Below are 18,830 nucleotides of genomic sequence, written 5' to 3' on the forward strand. Positions count from 1 at the left end.
TAGCAGAGTTCTGATGGGGAAACTGAGGCACAGCAAATATGTGACACTCGGCAGGCACCTTTCAACCCCCTCACCCCAGCTTTGCCTGGAACCCGTCTCTCCCCTGAGCCCGCACCTGGCCCCGCCAGCACGCCCTTGTGGTGCACAGCCCCTTCCCCCAGCACTCACGTGCACGTGCGCACAGACACACACACACACACACAAATGGGCACTGTCCTACACAATCCTGCCCAGCCTCCACGAGCCCCTTTCTCCTGAAGCCCCTTTCTTTCCTTGCACTCGAGGCTGGCTCCAGGACAACCTGGCATTCCCCCGCCAACTTGCTGCTTTCCCTTGCTAATTATTCCAAATATTTCAGAAAGGTGCGCACACTGCAGGGCCAGCCGGGTTGGGGCCTTACAGAGCTCAGGAGGCAGCCCATCCCCTTCCCACCGCTTGCTGAGGAGGCTGCCCCAGCCTCCCTCTGAGACTCCCTTCACCCCCTAAGCAACGACTCCCTCCCTCTCCCCACCACCCTCCGGCCTTCCTCCCCACGCTCCCCAGCACTGGGGGAACATGGGGGCTCCAGCCTCTCCACTGGTCCCCAGGCTCAGCCTCCAGCCCCCGCCAAAAGGGGTACACCCTGGATTGACAGGTGGGGCCGGTCACTGTCCCACCTCCTCACCCTCTGCCTGGGCCCATGCTGGGGGAAGAGGGGCAAGGTCAGGGGCTGGCAGAACTGCCTGCCAGGTAAGGAAAGGCTGAAGAAGCTTCTGGCTGCCAGGAAGAATCACCAGGTGCTCCTGAAAATCCCTATGCTTGGGACTAGCGTCTCTGGGGCTGGGACCCAAACACTGGCACTTTTAAGGGTCCATGGATGCTGCCAACGAGCAGCCAAAGCTAAGAGGGGGCTCCGAAGCGGCCAGAACACAGGGCTTCACACACCCTTTCAGCAGGCAGCGTTTGGGGGTTGGCGGTGGAGGGGGCGGGAAGCGTCAGTGCATCCTGTCCCTCCTATTCATCCCTGCCCCGGCCCTTGGCTGGGTGGCTTTTTCAAAAAACGTTCAGTGACTCCGTATTTCTTTAGAGATTCAATGTAATCCCAGTCAATATATATTTTGCGCCCTTAACAGTAAGTTGCAGACAGGCTGCCCCATTAGCACTAGATACTTTAGTGTGTGTTTCCTTAGAACAAGGACACGCCTCCATAATCCCAGTACCACCATCACAATCAGGAAATGAACACTGACCTGGTAATCCCATGTAACCGCAGACCCCCTTCACGTCTTGCAGATCACCCCAGTAATGCTCCTCTCCAGTCCAGCATCCCAATCCAGGACCCCATGTTGCACTGAGTTGTCCTTTCTCTTTTGCCCTGTGTGGCTTTGAGCCCATGACTCAAGCTCTCTGGGCAGGTTTCGCATTTCCTTTGATCTCCACTTTTGAGGTGAGAAGCCCTTCAGCCACTTCACCCTCAGGTGTGGTACAGTCCCTTCCCAAAGCAAGAAGCCAGCTTTCTGTCTCCTCACTTTCCACCTCTTCCCTATCCTCCCTCCCCCATGTATCGCCAGCCAGGAAAGGGATGAGGGGCAATGTTCAAGAACTCAGTCTTTGGGGACCCTCCCCGTCTGCCCACGGGACAGGCCACCCCCAGCTCCAGTGACGGGAAGGCCCCCGGGATGGGATTCCATGCTGGCCTGAAGCAAATGCGCCAGGCCTCCTGAAGAGCTGAGCTGAGGGCAGGAAACACTCTTCTCCCCGCCTCTGCCCCCCTCAACATACTGGGGACCCAGACTTGAAGAAGGAAGGTCATGTCCATGGTGTCCTCCCAGATCAGCACCGACAGCGTCTCCTCCATGTCCGGCTCCTACATCGCCCCTGGCACGGAAGAGGACGGGGAGGCTCTCCCCTGCCCCCGGCCCGCCAGCAGGACCACCTCAGAAGAAGCAGAGGTAAGAGAGGAGCATGGGATCGCCCTCGCCGCTCTGCTCTGCTCTGTATTCGAGTCCCAAGGAGCTCAGTCCAGGGCCTGCCAGGGAGATCAGCAAAGCCCCCCAGTGCTCAGGAGGGGAGCCCTGGAAAACAGGGTACCGTGTCGTTGAATCAAAGACTCCCTCAGATGTGATCTTCCATGTGGCACCACTTCTGTCCTGAGGACTTGGTTTGCGTTTGCTGCCAGGCGAGCTGGGTAGGAGAGCCGGTGACATCTGCACCTTGACTTTTGTTGCTCCTTTGCAGGTGACGCCAGCGGCGTCTCCAGACTGCAACTTTGCGGGCCTCGCCGCCACCGCCGAAGAGCAGGATGCAGAGGTAAGAGCAAGGTGGACGCTGGTGCCCCTCCCCGGTCAGAGGGACTGCCGGCGCTGGCAGAGGATGCAAATAGGATGGGGGCTGTTCTGGAAGAAGCCTTCCAAGCTGCTGCACTTGGATCTGTTAGAGGCAGGGTGCAGGCAGAGGGACTGTCCGATTAGCAGAGGGCGCTGGTCTCAGCGTAATAGGCGTGGGGTGAGTTCCAGAGGGAAGTCTTCCAGGGCAGACCCTTGAGAGGGTGTCTGTCCTCCAATTCACTTAGTATTTACCTGGCACAGCCATCTCACATCTTCCTGGCACTGGGGGACACAAAGACCGAGTGACATGGCTTTTGCCTGCCCACGCCCCCAATCCACCCATCCCACCCATCCCGGAGCTCCGTCTGATGGAGGAATCAGAGTTATAACTCAGCGTGAGAAGTGCTCTGACGGAGGTGTGGCCCAAGTATATGGAATGCCCAGCTCCCAGTGGGGACTCTACAACTTTCTCTTGAGCCAGATGTTCTCAAAGGAGTATCTGGATGGGATTGGGGATCCTAAAGGGTTTCTGAAAGTTTTATGATCTCACGGTTTGCTTTTTCATTTGACAACTTTTATTTCCACCTGAGAGAAACAGTGTGAGCTAAACTATTACCAAGGCTATTCCTGACAGTCCCACGGTCCCTCTGTAAGGTGCCTCAGACCTGGTCCCTCTGTAACGTGCCTCACACCTGGTCCCTATGGGCCGATCCTGCCTCGCCAAGCAAAATCTGCCTCTGCTGGACCTCCCAGCCATCTCACACGGACAGGAAATGTATGCATACCATGAGGGTGATCAGTTCTGTCTTCTGACAATCAGTAGACTCATTTCACTGCTTTATGGACTCACAGTGCCTTCCTTCTGTCCTAGGGAAATGATGTTCTAGAAGAAGAGGACGGATCACCCACACAAGAAGATGGTAAAAGACCTGGTCTTTTGCTCCCTTTTATTATATTTCTTTCCCGGGTATTCTCTAAAGGGTAGAGAAAGGGGCACTGGTGTGACTTGGTGGCACTGCTCAAGGGTGTGGCTTTGGGGAAAGGTTGTCTTCTTGATGGAATATCAAAGCAAGCAGGGTATCTGAGGACCTCAGCAGCCTTCCTGGCTCTTTCTGGGCCTCTGAGCCAAGGCTGCAGTAGATACATGTAGTTCTCCATCTACGTTGAGTAGATCCTGAAGCTTCTTGGGCAACTGCCATCACCTTCCTTCCTGCTTCAGCTTCTCAGCTGAGTCTCACAGAACTGCTCTAGCAGCCCCAAAGTTCATCTGCAGCAGGAGAACAGCTTCCTCCCCTTGGGGGAACCGACTGTTAGGCAGTAGGTTTTTCCTGCTTTAGTGAAGAAAATGGCTGATATTACAGTAGCAGAAGGATCACAGCCCTGGCGGCACAGCAAAGGTGAGGTGAAGAGACGTTAGCAGCTCAGCGTACACTAGTGATTGTAGGCTATTGGAACGATTCTCTTTACCATCATTCAGGCCTCAAGTAGATAGTTTTTTTAAATTGGAAGTGTTGGTTTACAATGTTGTGTTAGTTTCTGCTCTAGAGCAACGTGAATCAATTATACATATACATATATCCACTCTTTTTTTTAGATACTTTTCCCATATAGGCCATTACAGGGAACTGAGTAGAGTCCGCTGTGCTCTACAGCAGGTCCTTATTAGTTATCTATTTTATATATAGTAGTGTGTATATGTCAATCCCAATCCCCAATTTATCCCTCCCCTCCCTTGCCCCCCGCCATAACCATAAGTTTGTTTTCTACATCTGTGACTCTATTTCTGTTTTGTAAATAAGGTCAATCATATCTTCAGTCGGAAGAATTTTGTTTCTAGTAAGCCGAGAAGCGAAGGAACGACCTACATATAGAGCAAGGAAGTGGGGGGGGAGGTGACCTGGGAATCCCACCTGGGAGTGTAGGACCAGGCGTCCCAGGAACCGGTGTCTCTTCCCTCTGCTCCTCTGAGGTGCCTCCACAGAAGGGCAACCTCCAGAGCAAACCTGGATCCCAGCCTGGATGCAGATGTCACACTAGTCACCTCTGCTTTGGCCATGGCAGTTGCTTGTGGGGCGGTGTGGTGTGCAGGGGGTGCGCATGTGCACATGACCACTCTCTCCTGGCCAAGTAGTGCCAGAGGAGGGGTGGTCGCCCAGGCTGTGCCTCTGCCACACGCGCACGCCAACTAAGCCGGGGTTGGGCACTACCTCCCCTCGGTTGATGTCTTCAGGGCACAAGGCTCCGAGTTCTCCATTGTGATTGTCGTCCCCAGTAGAATATTTGCTTCTAAAAGGCACAGGGCAGTACGTGGTTTCCGCCTGACATTCCATACGTGGTTTCCACCTGACATGCCGTACGCAGTAGATGTATGTTTCTTCCTCTCCCTTTCACCAAGGAAAAAAAACCGGGTGGGGAGCTTGAAAAAATAACATCTAAAACTGTCCCCTTCCCATCTTACACGACTGTAGGTTTCTGGTCAGCCCCTTAAAACATCCTCAGGATAGCAAATTAAGTCTCAAAGAAAATAAATCATAATTTTGCGAACAATGCGATTCTTTGATTTGAGGTGCAAAATTACGGGACCAAAGAGCTTTAATTGCCATTTTATGTATTAGTCATTTCGCAGAGCCTTGTGGTCATAAACACACCCCACGTGCACCGACAGACACAGGCCGGAGCCCGGGGTCACTTCCCCCGTGGCTCTCCTAGCTCTTCCAGCCTGGCTTAGCTCTGCTCTGGGCCCGGGTCCACGTGTCCGAATCCCACAGACCTCCCCAGGGTCTGATTTCCCAGGAATGAAGGCTGGAAAGGGGCCAGTTAAGGAAACGGAGCAGAACAGAGCGAGAACACAAACGTACCCACACACTTTCCTTTATTGTCCACTCTACCCACTTAATTATTGTCTTTTTTTTAACATATGATTTGATGTTTTTTTGTCTCCATCCTTAAGATTTTTATTTTAAGGACAGCAAAGCAGACAAAAACACAGCCAGGTCCTCTCTAACTGCCTTAGCTCCGTTACAGGCCAGAGGACATTCGCATTTCTAGGTATGGAGTGTGACAGTAACAATGACTTTGACATCGCCAGCATGAAAGCACTGGACAATAAGCTGTGCTCTGCGGCCTGCTTACCCGGTAAGTGGCAGTCTGCTGAACATGAACTTGGTGGGAGACGCTCCCCTGCTCGCACCCCTGCTCTCACCCTGGGACACCCATCTCCTGCCCTGCAGTTCCTGCAAGAAGGCATGGGCTTTGCTAAGGGGCTGGGAGCCAGTTGCTGAAAGGAAGTGAGGCGGCCTCGGGAGAGTCCTTGGGCAAAGAGCGACTCTGCTGTAAGCCAAATGATTTGGGCATGGAGAAAGGCGCAAAAATACCTCGAAGGCCTTCCGATTTGACCTGACCGTGTCCCCTCCATCATGATCTTGCAGATCCCATGGCAGGGGGCCTGGTCTTGTTTCCATCAACAGGCAGTTGAAGGCAGACACGGCCTCTGTGATAAGGCCTTGGAAAGAGAGCCTGAGCCCTTGAAAAGGGAACCTGTAGCCCCTCAGAGGAGAGTGTCTAGTTAGGATCAGAGAGGAATTTCAAAGCCAGCATTTTATAGACTAGCTCTGTGACCCAGTGAGCCCTGGGCTACCACCAGTTGCCTTGTGCTCCCTAGATTTGGATCCCAAAGGAACGGTCAGGGGTCGAGGGTGACTCTTCTCCCTGGAGCCCTAACTCTATAAATTCAATCAGGGCCATCAACGTGCCCCTTATTCCTTCTCATGACACTAAACTGAATCCGGGATGAGTTCTCAGGAGGAGCCCACCTGTCAGTCACACTCTGGGCACTGATGTCCCTCTGCTCTGTGCTCACCAAGGGCTTCACCAACCATGGCTCTAAAGCCACGTCTTGCCCGGTGGACTAGGTCGAAATTGCCCCTCCTGGGTTCACGGCAGAGACTGCCTTCATGTTGCGTGGTTTGTAACCTCTTAAACATGCCCTGGACATGCTTAAGCTTCAGGACAGCCACGTCCCATCGTGGGTCCAGTGCTTTACTCCCTTGGCAACGTGGCTACAGGTGCTGGAGGGACACAAACTCCTGTGGTTGCCACTCTCCATCAGCTTGCAAAAGACCCAGGTCCTCAGCCCTCTGGCCCCATGCAGGCTTGTGGTGGAGGAAGCCGTAATCCCCAGAGACACCTCCCACGGCCTTCCCAGGGGCTCGCCAGCCTTCCCACTTAGCGTTGACCCAGCCAGGCCTGGGCCAGAGCGGCTGAGCTCCAGGGTACACTTCACTTCCTGCCTTCCCACTCTTTACCTGGCTTCTGTCTGTCCATTTGTTTCTCATGTCTTTTTGCCAAATGTACGTCTGTCTGTCCAGTTTGTTTATTTTGAAACTCATTTAGGTTATCCAGACTTCATGTGAAAGTTCATGTTCACCCACTCCCAACCCCAAGCTTGCTGGGCGCGCGCACATCCGAGGGGCCCTCGCTGAGGCTTCCATTCCTAACTGGCAAGAGCCTGTATTTAATATGCTGAAATTTTCCAGGAAAAAAAATATTTGTGAGACTAGATTAATCCCTGTTCCACAAAAGCGGGGATGCTTCTGTGGCAAAGGTTACGGGCAGGATTTGTTTTGGTCACTAGTTGGGGAAGATGCCATCTCTGCCCTCTTCCGCCCTGAGTCTGTGGCAGCTGTGCCGGCCAGCCGCTCACTGGGCTTCAAGAGAGGAATCTTGGCTCCTGCCTCCCCACAGTGGCTCCCCACCAAACCCCGTGTTTGGCAGTGAGAGCTCCTGGGAATTGTTTCAGCCACCCATGCTGGTGGAAACTGACCCCAGGCCTTGTGCTTCCTCCTCTCCCTAACTCCTTCCGGCCAACCTGCCGGTGGATGTTTATTCCACTCTGGGATTGCGGCAGGGGAGCGAGACCTGGAAGGAAAACACTGCCTGGGCTTCTTTACGGTGATCTCGGGAGCCAGCCATTCTCAGATTAAAGTGGCTTCACCGTTCAGGCCAGACATGAAACCGAATGACAGTGGTGGCTGCCCGGAGAGGGAGTTGAGGGTCGCATCGTAGCCTCACCCCGAGGTCTCAAGGGCTCTTACGGGAGAAGGAAAGTGCATCTGCTCTCTTGGTAAAATGCTTCTCGGGTTCTGCTGTTAGCGTCACACTGGTAGTAAAGAGCTGGGGAACTCTCTGGAAGCATCTGTCGGGTTAATGTCGGGTTAATGACAGGAGCATCCACTGTGGTAGGTCCCGTGGAATCAACAGACTTCACCACGCTCAGCTGTAAGTTCAAAGTTCCATCCTATGACTGAGGTGCCTCAGGCTGGCTTGGCCGTCAGGACAGCTTCTCAGGCACTTGGTCCCCCTCTGCACGCTGTTTCCTTCCCCACATGGATGCCACCCCCCTCACGGAGCGCCCACAAGGAGGGAGCCCGGGGAGCATCCCATGGTCCACCCTCCCCAGGCCCACAGGTGCTCTGCCAGGAGCCCCAGCTGGCGGCAAGGATGGCTCAGATTCCCATCCTTGCTGCTCTCATCACCCTTGTGGGAGTGATGCTGAGAAAGCACCTGTGTCATTCCAGCACCTCTTCCCCTAAGAAGCCTCTGGGTCTTCTTTGGCCCCAAGACCAATGCGGTGGGGGAGGGCGATGGTATGTTCTGAGATTGTTCTGCAAGGTTCTCAAAGGGAGGAAATCTGAGTTGACCATTGTAGGTGGTGAGCCGATTAGAATCGCGAGGCCGTGTTAGGTAGACGGGCCTCCAAGGAATCTGATGGAGTATCACACAGGCGGCAGGATAGTGGCCAGGGGACCAGTGACAATTCTGTGAAAAGGCTCTGGGGAGTGTGATGGGAAAAAGCAAAGATAATTTGAGTTTATTAGTGGAAATACAAATGTTTTTGTTTTGTTTTGTTTTGTTTTTTGTGGTACGTGGGCCTCTCACTGTTGTGGCCTCTCCCGTTGCAGAGCACAGGCTCCAGAGGCGCCGGCTCAGCGGCCATGGCTCATGGGCCAAGCCGCTCCACGGCATGTGGGATCTTCCCGGACCGGGGCACGAACCCATGTCCCCTGCATCGGCAGGCGGACTCTCAACCAAGGGTAAGCTGTGACAAAGCGAAAGAGAGGCATGGACATATATAAACTACCAAACGTAAGGTAGATAGATAGTGGGAAGCAGCCGCAGAGCACAGGGAGATCAGCTCGGTGCTTTGTGACCGCCTGGAGGGGTGGGATGGGGAGGGTGGGAGGGAGGGAGATGCATGAGGGAAGGGATGTTGGAACAGATGTATATGTATCACTGATTCACTTTGTTATAAAGCAGAAACGAATAAAAAATAAAAATAAAAGACAAAGAAAAAAATAAATACTTGGGAAGAAAAAAAATACTTTGACTCAAGACAAGCTGGACATGGAGGAGTGAGAGAGGGCAAGGGGTAGAGGGAAAGACATGTTTCTGGGTGGGAGCTGGTGTACCATCCCCCGGGCACAGCTCCTGCACAGAGGCCTGATAAGGAGTCCTCACCTCCACCCACCCACAGCAATCAGAGAAGAAAAGGAAATAAAAGGAATCCAAATTGGAAAAGAAGAAGTAAAGCTGTCACTGTTTGCAGATGACATGATACTATACATAGAGAATCCTAAAGATGCTACCAGAAAACTACTAGAGCTAATCAATGAATTTGGTAAAGTAGCAGGATACAAAATTAATGCACAGAAATCTCTGGCATTCCTGTACACTAATGATGAAGAATCTGAAAGTGATATCAAGAAAACACTCCCATTTACCATTGCAACAAAAAGAATAAAATACCTAGGAATAAACCTACCTAAGGAGACAAAAGACCTGTATGCAGAAAATTATAAGACACTGATGAAAGAATTTAAAGATGATACAAATAGATGGAGAGATATACCATGCTTCTGGATTGGAAGAACCGATATTGTGAAAGTGACTCTACCACCCAAAGGAATCTACAGGTTCAATGCAATCCCTATCAAACTACCACTGGCATTTTTCACAGAACTAGAACAAAAAATTTCAAACTTTGTTTGGAAAAACAAAAGACCCCGAATAGCCAAAGCAATCTTGAGAACGAAAAACGGAGCTGGAGGAATCAGGCTCCCTGACTTCACACTACACTACAAAGCTACAGTAATCAAGACAGTGTTTTACTGCCACAAAAACAGAAAGATAGATCAATGGAACAGGATAGAAAGCCCAGAGATAAACCCACACATAGACAGTCAACTTACCTTTGATAAAGGAGGCAGGAATGTACAGTGGAGAAAGGACAGCCTCTTCAATAAGTGGTGCTGGGAAAACTGGACAGGGACATGTAAAAGTATGAGATTAGATCATTCCCTAACACCATACACAAAAATAAGCTCAAAATGGATTAAAGACCTAAATGTAAGGCCAGAAACTATCAAACTCTTAGAGGAAAACATAGGCAGAACACTCTATGACATAAATCACAGCAAGATCCTTTTGGACCCACCTCCTAGAGAAATGGAAATAAAAACAAAGATAAACAAATGGGACCTAATGAAACTTCAAAGCTTTTGCACAGCAAAGGAAACCACAAACAAGACCAAAAGACAACCCTCAGAATGGGAGAAAATATTTGCAAATGAAGCAACTGACAAAGGATTAATCTCCAAAATTTAAAAACAGCTCATGCAGCTCAATAGCAGAAAAACAAACAACCCAATCCAAAAATGGGCAGAAGACTTGAATAGGCATTTCTCCAAAGAAGATATACAGACTGCCAACAAACACATGAAAGAATGCTCAACATCATTAATCATTAGAGAAATGCAAATCAAAACTACAATGAGATATCATCTCACACCACTCAGAATGGCCATCATCAAGAAATCTAGAAACAATAAATGCTGGAGAGGGTGTGGAGAAAAGGGAACACTCTTGCACTGCTGGTGGGAATGTGAATTGGTACAGCCACTATGGAGAACAGTATGGAGGTTCCTTAAAAGACTAAAAATAGAACTACCATATGACCCAGCAATCCCACTACTAGGCATATACCCTGAGAAAACCATAATTCAGAAAGAGACATGTACCAAAATGTTCATTGCAGCTCTATTCACAATAGCCCGGAGATGGAAGCAACCTAAGTGTCCATCATCGGATGAATGGATAAAGAAGATGTGGCACATATATACAATGGAATATTACTCAGCCATAAAAAGAAACGAAACTGAGCTATTTGTAATGAGGTGGATAGACCTAGAGTCTGTCATACAGAGTGAAGTAAGTCAGAAAGAGAAAGACAAATACCGTATGCTAACACATATATATGGAATTTAAAAAAATGTCATGTCATGTTTACCTAGGGGTAAAACAGGAATAAAGACACAGACCTACTTGAGAATGGACTTGAGGATATGGGGAGGGGGAAGGGTAAGCTGTGACAAAGCGAAAGAGAGGCATGGACATATATACACTACCAAACGTAAGATAGATAGATAGTGGGAAGCAGCCGCAGAGCACAGGGAGATCAGCTCGGTGCTTTGTGACCGCCTGGAGGGGTGGGATGGGGAGGGTGGGAGGGAGGGAGATGCATGAGGGAAGGGATGTGGGAACAGATGTATATGTATGACTGATTCACTTTGTTATAAAGCAGAAACTAATAAAAAAATAAAAATAAAAGACAAAGAAAAAAATAAATACTTGGGAAGAAAAAAAAAACTTTGACTCAAGACAAGCTGGACATGGAGGAGTGAGAGAGGGCAAGGGGTAGAGGGAAAGACATGTTTCTGGGTGGGAGCTGGTGTACCATCCCCCGGGCACAGCTCCTGCGCAGAGGCCTGATAAGGAGCCCTCACCTCCACCCACCCACAGCAATCAGAGAAGAAAAGGAAATAAAAGGAATCCAAATTGGAAAAGAAGAAGTAAAGCTGTCACTGTTTGCAGATGACATGATACTATACATAGAGAATCCTAAAGATGCTACCAGAAAACTACTAGAGCTAATCAATGAATTTGGTAAAGTAGCAGGATACAAAATTAATGCACAGAAATCTCTGGCATTCCTGTACACTAATGATGAAGAATCTGAAAGTGAAATCAAGAAAACACTCCCATTTACCATTGCAACAAAAAGAGTAAAATACCTAGGAATAAACCTACCTAAGGAGACAAAAGACCTGTATGCAGAAAATTATAAGACACTGATGAAAGAAATTAAAGATGATACAAATAGATGGAGAGATATACCATGCTCCTGGATTGGAAGAACCGATATTGTGAAAATGACTCTACCACCCAAAGGAATCTACAGGTTCAATGCAATCCCTATCAAACTACCACTGGCATTTTTCACAGAACTAGAACAAAAAATTTCAAACTTTGTTTGGAAAAACAAAAGACCCCGAATAGCCAAAGCAATCTTGAGAACGAAAAACGGAGCTGGAGGAATCAGGCTCCCTGACTTCACACTACACTACAAAGCTACAGTAATCAAGACAGTGTTTTACTGCCACAAAAACAGAAAGATAGATCAATGGAACAGGATAGAAAGCCCAGAGATAAACCCACACATAGACGGTCAACTTACCTTTGATAAAGGAGGCAGGAATGTACAGTGGAGAAAGGACAGCCTCTTCAATAAGTGGTGCTGGGAAAACTGGACAGGGACATGTAAAAGTATGAGATTAGATCATTCCCTAACACCATACACAAAAATAAGCTCAAAATGGATTAAAGACCTAAATGTAAGGCCAGAAACTATCAAACTCTTAGAGGAAAACATAGGCAGAACACTCTATGACATAAATCACAGCAAGATCCTTTTGGACCCACCTCCTAGAGAAATGGAAATAAAAACAAAGATAAACAAATGGGACCTAATGAAACTTCAAAGCTTTTGCACAGCAAAGGAAACCATAAACAAGACCAAAAGACAACGCTCAGAATGGGAGAAAATATTTGCAAATGAAGCAACTGACAAAGGATTAATCTCCAAAATTTAAAAACAGCTCATGCAGCTCAATAGCAGAAAAACAAACAACCCAATCCAAAAATGGGCAGAAGACTTAAATAGGCATTTCTCCAAAGAAGATATACAGACTGCCAACAAACACATGAAAGAATGCTCAACATCATTAATCATTAGAGAAATGCAAATCAAAACTACAATGAGATATCATCTCACACCACTCAGAATGGCCATCATCAAGAAATCTAGAAACAATAAATGCTGGAGAGGGTGTGGAGAAAAGGGAACACTCTTGCACTGCTGGTGGGAATGTGAATTGGTACAGCCACTATGGAGGACAGTATGGAGGTTCTTTAAAAGACTAAAAATAGAACTACCAGATGACCCAGCAATCCCTCTACTAGGCATATACCCTGAGAAAACCATAATTCAGAAAGAGACATGTACCAAAATGTTCATTGCAGCTCTATTCACAATAGCCCGGAGATGGAAGCAACCAAAGTGTCCATCATCGGATGAATGGATAAAGAAGATGTGGCACATATATACAATGGAATATTACTCAGCCATAAAAAGAAACGAAACTGAGCTATTTGTAATGAGGTGGATAGACCTAGAGTCTGTCATACAGAGTGAAGTAAGTCAGAAAGGGAAAGACAAATACCGTATGCTAACACATATATATGGAATTTAAAAAAATGTCATGTCATGTTTACCTAGGGGTAAAACAGGAATAAAGACACAGACCTACTTGAGAATGGACTTGAGGATATGGGGAGGGGGAAGGGTAAGCTGTGACAAAGCGAAAGAGAGGCATGGACATATATACACTACCAAACGTAAGGTAGATAGATAGTGGGAAGCAGCCGCAGAGCACAGGGAGATCAGCTCGGTGCTTTGTGACCGCCTGGAGGGGTGGGATGGGGAGGGTGGGAGGGAGGGAGATGCATGAGGGAAGGGATGTGGGAACAGATGTATATGTATGACTGATTCACTTTGTTATAAAGCAGAAACTAATAAAAAATAAAAATAAAACAAAAATAAAAATAAAAACAATAAATACTTGGGAAGAAAAAAAAAACTTTGACTCAAGACAAGCTGGACATGGAGGAGTGAGAGAGGGCAAGGGGTAGAGGGAAAGACATGTTTCTGGGTGGGAGCTGGTGTACCATCCCCCGGGCACAGCTCCTGCGCAGAGGCCTGATAAGGAGCCCTCACCTGCACCCACCCCCTTCAACCAGAGAACTTCCAACTGCAGCTCCTCAGTACCTGAAGAGCAGGAAAGCTGGTGACTGGAGGGAGGCTGGGGGACGGGAGGAGGAAGGACCACAGTCCACCGTTAGTCCGTCACTTAAAGGCTGGTGAAATTAATGGGGCCAATGACCCCAGTAAAAGAATTTGGCAAGTCCACGGCTTTCCTGGGTTTCACCCACCGGCTCTGTTTCCTCGGCTATCTGGAAAGAAGGGAGAGCACTTCCGAAGAAGCCTCTGGAATGTCAGCTTCTGGGAATCTTGCTGAGGACGGGGCGGGGAGGCAGCGCTTACCGGGAAACACTGGATTACCCTAGCCGCCTTGGGGTGTCTGCGACCGGGGCTGCGGTTTCTGCGGACCTGAGCGGCAGGTGGCATCGGAGAGTCAGACCTGCTTGCGGGCACCAAGACGACACTCGGTCGGGAGACAGGGACAGGCCGCAGAAACGTGAGCAAGTGCCACTCGCAGCCCAGAGGAGAGGAAAGGAAAGCCCCAAGCATGCACCCAGCCCTGGCCCCCGCGCCACGGGCTGCGTCCCAGGAGCCGTCGCCACCTCTGAGCAGCCCAGATGGGAAGGGGGTGGGGCGGAGTACGGTTCCCGCGGCGAACTGCTCGCCGAGGGCCCCGGGGCCTCTGCGGGAGCGCCGAGCCGCGCGCCTCTCCGAGCCCTGCGCGGGGCCCTCGGGCGGGAATGCGCGGAGCCGGGACGCGGTGGCGGGTACGGGGCTGGGTCGCGCGCGGGAGAGGGCGGCAGGAGGGAGTTGGAAGAGAGTTACCGCGTGAGAGAGCGGTTAAGAGCCCGCGGTCTCGTTGGAGACGCCCTGGCCAATGGCAGAAGCGGAAGCTGTTTATATGGGCGGGGCGTCGCCACGGCAGCAGGAGACGCCTTGCGAGCGGCTACTGAGTGCCGGTCCAAGGCCGCTGGCTTTCAGAGAGGCGCTGTCGGGCGTGAGTGGCGACCAGGATTGCTGGCTGGGCCCTCGAGCTGGGAGCAGAGAGCCGCGGTGAGGGTGGGCGGTGGGAGGAATTTCTTTGAGAACCTTCCTTTGGCCCGGGCTGCGCTCTGAGCCAGGTAAGGGACGGGGAGGGCTGCAGGCCGTGGGAAGGGAGGGCGTCAGTAGCAGCCCGCTCTCCCATCCGTCCCCGACGGAAGTGGTGGGCCCGGGGACTGACATCAGAGGCGTTTGGGGGACACTCACTTCCCGCCCCCTTATAACTCTCTGTATTGTTTCCTTCCTTCCCCTTGATCCCCATCCTAATATCCCTTTTCAAAGATCAGACGTACTCCCCCGCCCCCCGACCCGTCGTGCTGCCCTCCTGGACTCTCTCGCCCCATTTCCATTGGTTGTGGACGGAGAGAGGGGGGTTAATTCCCCGCTTTGAGGGAGAAAGGGGTGGCCTCGCATGCCCCTACACTATTCCCTCGTTTGGCTAATTAAGTCTCCCCTAAAAGATCAAAGAGGAAAAGAACGAGGCGAACCCCGTGTGGGTCGGACCCCCGGGCACACCTTCTGTTTCCCAGACCTCGGCAGTAAAAGATCCTCCCCAGCTGCAGGAAGGATTTTAGTAAGAGCCTCCCCCCTCGCACACACTCGCCCCTCGTGGGTGGGGAAAGAGGGCTCAGTTCCCGCTCTGGTCCCCGCAGGCACCACATTCAGATTGGAGGAGGCTACCCCCGGATCGCGGGATGGAAGCCCGCTTCCGGGAGGCTGCGTAACTGAAGCCGCGGGAGTCAGCGGGCCGGAGAGCTCGGCGGCCACCCTCGGCTCGGCTCGTGGATGTTGACAGCCCCCTCGGAGAGTCCCCGCAGATATGGCGGAGAGCTGGCTACGCGTCTCGGGAGCAGGGGCAGCGGAGGAGGCCGGACCGGAAGGCGGCCTGGAGGAGTCCAACGCCCTGAATGACAGCCTGACCAGCCTGCAGTGGCTGCAGGAATTCTCCCTTCTCAACGCCAAGGTCCCCGCCCTGCCTTCGGGGGACACCGACCCCCACGGCTACCACGAGCTGTCAGGCTCGGCCGAGCCGGGGTCTCCCCTGGCGGCGGACCCCGCCTGCCTGGGGCAGCCGCACACGCCTGGCAAGCCCACGTACTCCTGCACGCCGCGGAGCGCCCCCTCGGGGCTGCAGGCCTCGCCTTCCGACGACGTGGACCACGCCACCAACCCGCACGTGAAGCCGCCCTACTCGTATGCCACGCTCATCTGCATGGCCATGCAGGCCAGCAAGGCCACCAAGATCACCCTGTCGGCCATCTACAAGTGGATCACGGACAACTTCTGCTACTTCCGTCACGCTGATCCCACCTGGCAGGTAGGGGAGGCACTCCCTCCCTCCCTCCCCATGCCCGCACGGACTGGACTCACATCCCAGATCCGCAGGCCAAGTAGGCGCGGTACGGCCAGGGCCCCGAGAGAGGAAGGCCGTCGAGGAAGGACCTCAAGGGAGCCCAGTGCTTGGACTGCTGCCCCTTTGACTTCAGAGACGGAGGAGGGAGGATGTTCAGAGGGCTGTAGGGGTGCCGACATAGAGGTTCAAGTGGAAAGAACTTGTCACTCATCCGGCAGGCTCAGCCCAAAGACCAGGGCTGAACTATGCGTGGACACAGCTCCCCAGGGTAGGTTGATGGACTGAGGGACACATTTTTGTCCCAAGTCCTGGAATTCCTAGACACTACCCTCCTCGAGGTCAGTTTGTCAGGGCCTGACTGGAGGCAGAGCGTCGTTCCTGCCAGGCTCTGCATCCTGCCTGCTTTCAGTTGGCTGGAGGGGGTCTGGGAGGGGAGAGGGGCGTGCTGCGGGGTGTGAAGGCCATCTGTGTCCCAGTGGAAGGGCTACGGGGCCTTCTGAAAGCTGCTGTGCCAGCCCCCACCCCAAGCCCTCCCTAGTTTCCTGCCTTCACTCCTCCCCCTCTTCTCATCAACCTCCCTGGGGGGACAATTACCTCAGCCACGTGCTTTCCACAGGGGCTCTTTCCTCCCACACTGGCTTCATGTTCCAAGTCTCCGGAACCTGGCACAGAGCAGCCAAGGGGCCCAGGCCACCATGTAAACATCCCAGTCTTGCCAGGGGGTACTACTCACCTGCCGGCCCCACGCACCAGGCCCCAGAACCCTGTGCCCCAGCGTGGTTTGGACTGTGCACCCAGGCGTGAACAAGGCAGGATGGTGATTCAGGCTGGGCACACACTGCCCTGAGCATCTTCGACCATCAGGATCAGGGGCTACTTGGGGACAGAGACCCTGAGGATGCACAGATCCTTTCCCTGTGGCACAGGTCACAGGATCACAGTTCCTGTGATCCCAGCTATTCCACGTTTGCTTGGGCCCTGACCCTGGGGCAGGTACCATTTGTAACCTTGGTGAGAAAGCAGAGACCCTCCACCACCCCCCACCCTACTCCAAGCCTGAGAGGCCCCAGGAATGAGCGCTATGCTCTTGGCTGGGTAATAATCAACTGAGGCCTCAGAGCCTGGGGTGGGAGGAGGGGGACATGGTGGGTGAGGGTCCAGGCCAGCAGCCGGCTCTAGAAACAAGGAAAGTCATCAGATCCTCCCACACTTCATCCCCCCACCCCCACACACACACCCTCACACCCACTCACTCATTTCACAAACAGAGAAGGCCAGCCAGGCCCAGGCAGAGGGAGATGGCCGTCCAGGCCCTGGGGGAGCCAAGGCCTTTGACCAGAGGCCGCAAGCGGCGGGGTAAGGGAGGGAGGGCAGGACAGGGTGGCACTGAGAGCCACCCTGCGGCTCAGGGCTCGGATGACTGAGCAGGCAGATATCCTGGCAAAAGGGAACAAAAACCCCCGACAGCACTCCCAGCGCCTGGTGCCCCGTGGCTGGTGTCCCAGAGCCTCCTGGTCGGAGCAGCGCCTCTGTCTCCCCTGCCCCCATCAGAGAGAAGGTGGTGGTGGGACTGGCAGTGGCGCTAGGAGCCCCCCATCACTGAGCCCACCCACTCACCCAGCTGTCTTCCTTCTCTCCTATCTCCCTGTGTCCAGAACTCCATCCGCCACAACCTGTCCCTGAACAAGGGCTTCATCAAGGTGCCTCGGGAGAAGGACGAGCCAGGCAAGGGGGGCTTCTGGCGCATCGACCCCCAGTACGCCGAGCGGCTGCTGAGTGGGGCCTTGAAGAAGCGGCGGCTGCCCCCAGTCCACATCCACCCGGCCTTTGCCCGCCAGGCCGCGCCGGAGCCCAGCGCCGCCCCATGGGCTGGGCCACTGACCGTGAGCACCGAGGCCCAGCAGCTGCTGCGGGAGTTCGAGGAGGCCACTGGGGAGGCGGGCTGGGGTGCAGGCGAGGGCAGGCTGGGGCGTAAGCGTCAACAGCCGCTGCCCAAGCAGGAGGCCAAGGTCCCGCGGCCCTCCAGCCCCCTGCTGCTGACCCAGGAGGAGCAGGGTGAGCTGGAACCCCTCAAGGGCAACTTTGACTGGGAGGCCATCTTGGACGCTGGCACGCTGGACGGGGAGCTGGGCACGCTGGAGACCTCGGAGCTGATCCCGCCGCTGAGCCCCGCCTCACACGGGGACGTGGACCTCACCATCCACGGCCACCAGATTGAGTGCCCTGTTACCTGGGGGCCTCCAGTGGAGCAGGCTACCGACAGCCTGGACTTTGATGAGACCTTCCTGGCCACATCCTTCCTGCAGCACCCCTGGGACGAGAGCACCCGTAGCTCCCTGCCCCCCGAGCCCCTCTTTGAGGCCGGGGATGCCACACTGGCCTCTGACCTGCATGACTGGGCCAGCCTGGGCGCCTTCTTGTAAGAAGCCAGGCCCTGCCCCACCTCCAGACAGCACCGAAGTCTGGACCCAGACTGCCCCCCTCCCCGCCAGTGCAGGCCCATGGACACCCTACCGCCCAGGCAGGGGCTGGGCCAGGTCACCCCGCCAGGCCACACGGCCCCCAGCCCAGGCCATCCTCAGATCCTAGTCCAGCAGGCTGAGAATTGGGGCCCAGGACCAAAACTGCTGCCTCCGCTCCCCAGCCCCCCATACACACAGTGTTTCGTTGATCCACTTCTTCCCTGCCCCAGAGACACGCTAAGGGCCCTGCACTATGAGAGCTGCGGCTTGGAGGGGCCCTGGCCAAGCTGGAAACATCAGTACAGGGCCCGCCCCAGAACACCTTAGCTTCGAAGCTTCTCTCTCTCCTGCTCTCCTCCCCAGGTCTCTATCCAGAGAAAGTTCCCAGGTACAAGAAAATACTGATTAGGTGACTGCAAATTAATACCCAAGAGGCCTCTCCCGGCAGTCTGTGAGGAGGAGCTAGGCGGAGGGGGGAAGAGAGAGGAGACAGAAATGAGGCCGGGGTGCTG

General features: G+C 53.1%; 1 protein-coding gene across 1 annotated transcript; it reads left to right on the plus strand.

The window, feature by feature from the left end:
- Positions 1-15,322: 15,322 nt before the first annotated feature.
- Positions 15,323-18,279, plus strand: LOC307068020 (forkhead box protein J1-like; the record flags this gene model as incomplete). The annotated part of the gene is made up of 2 exons (XM_079725646.1): positions 15,323-15,820; positions 17,512-18,279. The coding sequence occupies 2 exons, from the start codon at positions 15,323-15,325 to the stop codon at positions 18,277-18,279; spliced, it is 1,266 nt and encodes a 421-aa protein (XP_079581772.1).
- Positions 18,280-18,830: the final 551 nt, after the last annotated feature.

Source organism: Hyperoodon ampullatus (genome assembly GCF_949752795.1).
Source record: "Hyperoodon ampullatus genome assembly, chromosome: 19".
NCBI lineage: Eukaryota > Metazoa > Chordata > Mammalia > Artiodactyla > Ziphiidae > Hyperoodon > Hyperoodon ampullatus.